Consider the following 4,305-nt stretch of genomic DNA (forward strand, 5'->3'; position numbering starts at 1 on the left):
TCCAACTCCTAATATTCTGTGATTCTGCGAACCTGCACTAGAGAGAACCTTCAAAACAGAGAAGGAACTTCACCCAAGAGAGCAGAATTTCCATTTAAAGATGCTGCTAAGAATCTTACATTTGGAGGTATAACTTAATGTCTTTCCATCTAAATTCATAACAGCAATGTTAATAAACTACATAACAGAATCCCATATCAATACCACATTCAATAATATCTACTTTGAAAACAAGAAACTACGAAATACATGGAAAAGTAAAACATAAAATGCATTAATGTGAAAAAAGCCAGATGTACCTCGGTAGAGCTGTGATACTGTATGAAGGTGGCAGATATGGCATGACTGAACGGGTCACCGGCTTTGGGAGTCATGTCCTGCTTAACCAAAAGAGCCAAGTCCACCAACTGAAGGGGCAAAAACAGCCAAAAAAACAGGTAGGTTTAGTGACATGGGACTCACTACAAAGTCCATCGTAATAATGAAGAGAGAGTCAGAGGAGTTGTGGGTTAAGGCATATTATTCTTAGTGTTTCTCAGCTGAAAACAAAATTATTCAGAGATATTTCAGCCTAAGAAACCTTTCTTTTCCACTGCTGTAAATATATGGAGTAATTTATCTACCCAAGAGGGCTCGGCTTGGCACTAAGGTAACGTTTTGTTTTCCAGGAAATCCTGCTTTTTAATCCAATTGTGCAATGGGGTTGAATGAGCCTCAACGCACTGCCAAAGGTCACATAGCAGAATATGTGGTTTCAGTTTGGACTTGAATAAAGTTCGTGCTGGACTCCACTCTCCTCTGCAGCCATTATAAAACATTCTGTGTGTGTATCAGATGGATGAATACAGCATAGTGCACATCTGTCAATAAACAGGAATGCAGTAGCTTGGTTCGCTGGAGCAGTGACTGTGTGATTCTAAAGGGGCTTAAAACCTGAGGCTGAAGAACATCCAAGAGTAATTAATTCATTTTAACTAGAGTTAAATCAGTATACGTCCTTACCTGTGCCACAGTCTCATATGCTAAGTATGCCAAAATCTCCATTGCAACTGCATTTGGCTTTATTTCCATACTGCTGCAATCCAACCAGTCACGAAACTTGGATGCTTTCTTTGCTGTCAGTTCAAATTATAATGGAAAAAGGAAAAGTTAAGAACATGTAGGCAAAAATAATGCATTTTTTCCAGTCAGAGAAAATACTGTAAATGTGAAAGAAGGAGTGTGAATGTGACTTGATTGGCCAAGGGATGAATTATCAAAATGCAACTAGTGTGGAAATACTGTTATTTCACCCACAACATTTTTGGAGACCCATAAGCAGCATGAAGTAAAGAAAAAAACCACAGAATTAACTAATCATATGAGAGATTTCAGAAGAAGGAAGGGTCTAATTCTGAGGACAGTAGATGGGACAAAATTGATTTAGAGTATATTCTTGTAAAAGAAATAATATGATTGCATCACATTTTTGATGAATGAGAGAGTACCAGAAGAAATCAACACAAATCTGAGCCCAGACGAAATGATACAATCGTATTAACACTAGCAAAGACAAGTGCAGAAGGACAGAAGAACTTGGAAGTCCTTGTGTTAACTAAACAGGGATTAGGTGTTGACAAGCTAGCCAAAATGATTTGTAGGTGAGCGTTTTTAAGATGTGCTTGGGATATAAATAAGGATAGATGCAGATCTGCAAATGATCAAAATTCATATGAGAACTTTACACTACTAATGGATGAGATCACTGAAGAGAAAGTACAGAGAAAAATACCAGACAAAGAAACATATGATATCTGCTGACAGAGTAGGAGGAGGAATGAGAGATACCAAAGACGAACTGAAAAAACATCATGGAAATTCACAGGAGAACCAAAAAAAAGGGGCAATCTTAGGTCAGCAGTGAACAAGCAGATCACAGAAAGCTGCCAGAAAGGAGCTAGTAATGTAGAGGTATTAATGAGAGCTGTTTGTGAAGACTGGACAACCAAAATGAAGCAAACAGGAGGTGGGAGAATCATTTGAAGCAGCTCTTTCAAAGAGAGTCTTCAGCGAGGACTGAAAAACTAAACAGAAAACAGTTGTAAATAATGGTTATTTTCCTAGGAGGAAATGAGAAGCCTACACTGAGTTACTGAAGACCAAAAAAAGCCCAAACAAAAACACAACAAAAGCAAGAGAAAAAGTGTGAAGGTGAGAGCAGGATCACAAAATGTTTCCTAGAATTTAAGTTTGTAATCCTGTAGTACTTGATCCCTTGATGGACTTTTTCTTTCGCCTGTCTTTAAAACCGCACAGAAATATGTGGTGTCATAATGAAGAGTATTTATTGTTACAACAGGCTTCTTGCAGGCACATCCAGGTTTATTCTCCTGTGACACAGCTTTCATGGGTTTGTATTACAGTAAAAAGAGTTTACTAATTTAAAAATATCAATACATTCAATTTTGACTAAAATAAATGAAAATAAGCAAAAATAGTCTTTGTGGTAGTTTTGAACAAATGGTCCACATGGCTTTCAGTATGTGCAATCTAGTTGAGTTCATGTTACACATCTGAATTTGTGCCTAGGTCTCACTTTCTCTTACTTTTCTAAGTATTTTAATTCTCTTATTCTTTAAGGTCATTAGAAGGCAATGAAAAGAACTGAATAGACATGGTCATTTAAAAGCACTGTGCAAATGCTATTGAGATATTTTTATAGATCACAACCACAGGTCAGCAACATTCAATTTTATTTTGCAAATTTAGGATTTCTTTCTGCTTGTCTCCAGATGATAATTTTTGGGTTTTAAAAATGACTTTATCACAAACCTCTCATTTGCTGAAGTCACCCTAATCTGAAGTATCATTTATCTAATGGCTCACAGACGTATGATGCCAATTTATAACTGAGCTTACAAAACATACTGAATTAGGAAAATCAATGCTTACAAAACATGTTTTCCTACGTTTGCTGACATTTGCTGATACAGAAGATTATTTCAAATGTGTCATTTATTTGCCACAAATGAGTCACTCTTTCTTCGAATTTAAAAGGAAGACCAAGATAAGGTCTCGTTTAAAGACACCATTGTGTTCCAGTCTCTGTTGTAGGATCATGTGCTGTTTTGTCATGATTTTTGCTGGCTCCTTCATCTCACTTTCTTTGACATCTGACCTAAAACCTGAGTCATCGCTTAACCGCCTCTGTGAAGACGTTTTGCTACATGATCAAGCCCGTTAATTTACAGCTCGTTATAGTTGTGGCCCACAAGTACTTCTAGTAAGTTGGTTTTCAGTGCTAGTAAAGCCCTAATTCTGTCATCATGTTATTAGTGTTGGAATGGCGTATACTGATGAATTTGGCTAATGTCGAATAAATTCCACAGCAGGAGCCTACAGCTTAAAATAGAAAAGCCTCTAGTAAGTTCTTTGTGTCTCTGCGGATAGGGAAATAAAAGCAAAATTAGCTGCTCTTCTCTAATTTTAGACGCATTCCAAAAAACCTGCAACCATGAAACTTTCCTAATATGCTGACTATAACACCATCATGACAGACTTCGGGCAAGTATGGGTGCTAATCCATTAACTCTTTACCAGTTTTCTCTTTGCAGTTGTCCACCTCAGCACAGTATTTCAGCGTATAGAAAGCTTGGTAAATATTCAAATAAAACACCCTGTCTGACAGCCTGAAACTATGCTAAATTAACTGTTCCCAGGAGTTGTGCAGACAAAGAATTTAAAGTTTTATTATTGCGGATGAAACAAAAGTCCTTTCAAGAAATACCAGGTTCTGCTGTGCTCTCTATTACATGAAATAATAATTGAACATCTTAATACAGTGCAGCCATTATAATACTTACAGAAACTCAATTGCCGACTTTCACAAAATTCTGCATACTGGACCGAGTCCATCATTCGTGTTTGTCTTTCTGCTCTCTGACAAAAGAGTAGAGGCACATGAGGAATCTTATTCCAACAAGAACTGCGCCCCACCACAGAAAAAGCAGCAACGCGTCCCTGCCATAACCTTTCAGTAACCCACCCAAATTAAACATACATTGAAGCAGTTCAGATGCAGAAATATAAACCGCAGACTAGTTATTAGTCTCAGGAGTTCAATTTTACTCAGAGGAGCATCTCAACTCTTATTTTTAAAATCTGCGTGCACACCGCTCACCTACAACAGGGACAAGGGCTGAATTAGGAAAGGTGCTGAGCACTCCTGCCCTGACTGAGGTGCACATTTAAACTGAAGCACACGAGTAGTCTGTCTACATGTTCACAGAGGACCAGACAAGTACAATGGTCCCCTGGAGCAAGGCA

General features: G+C 37.8%; 1 protein-coding gene across 1 annotated transcript; it reads right to left on the minus strand.

Annotated features, from left to right (window-relative positions):
- Positions 1-299: 299 nt before the first annotated feature.
- SUPT3H (suppressor of Ty 3 homolog (S. cerevisiae)) lies at positions 300-3,918 on the minus strand (the record flags this gene model as incomplete). The annotated part of the gene is made up of 3 exons (XM_010184245.1): positions 300-407; positions 1,003-1,115; positions 3,843-3,918. Coding segments are annotated over 3 exons (297 nt in total), but the record flags the coding sequence as incomplete, so codon positions are not given.
- Positions 3,919-4,305: the final 387 nt, after the last annotated feature.

This window comes from Mesitornis unicolor, unplaced genomic scaffold (genome assembly GCF_000695765.1).
Source record: "Mesitornis unicolor isolate BGI_N332 unplaced genomic scaffold, ASM69576v1 scaffold19815, whole genome shotgun sequence".
In the NCBI taxonomy this organism is placed as follows: domain Eukaryota; kingdom Metazoa; phylum Chordata; class Aves; order Mesitornithiformes; family Mesitornithidae; genus Mesitornis; species Mesitornis unicolor.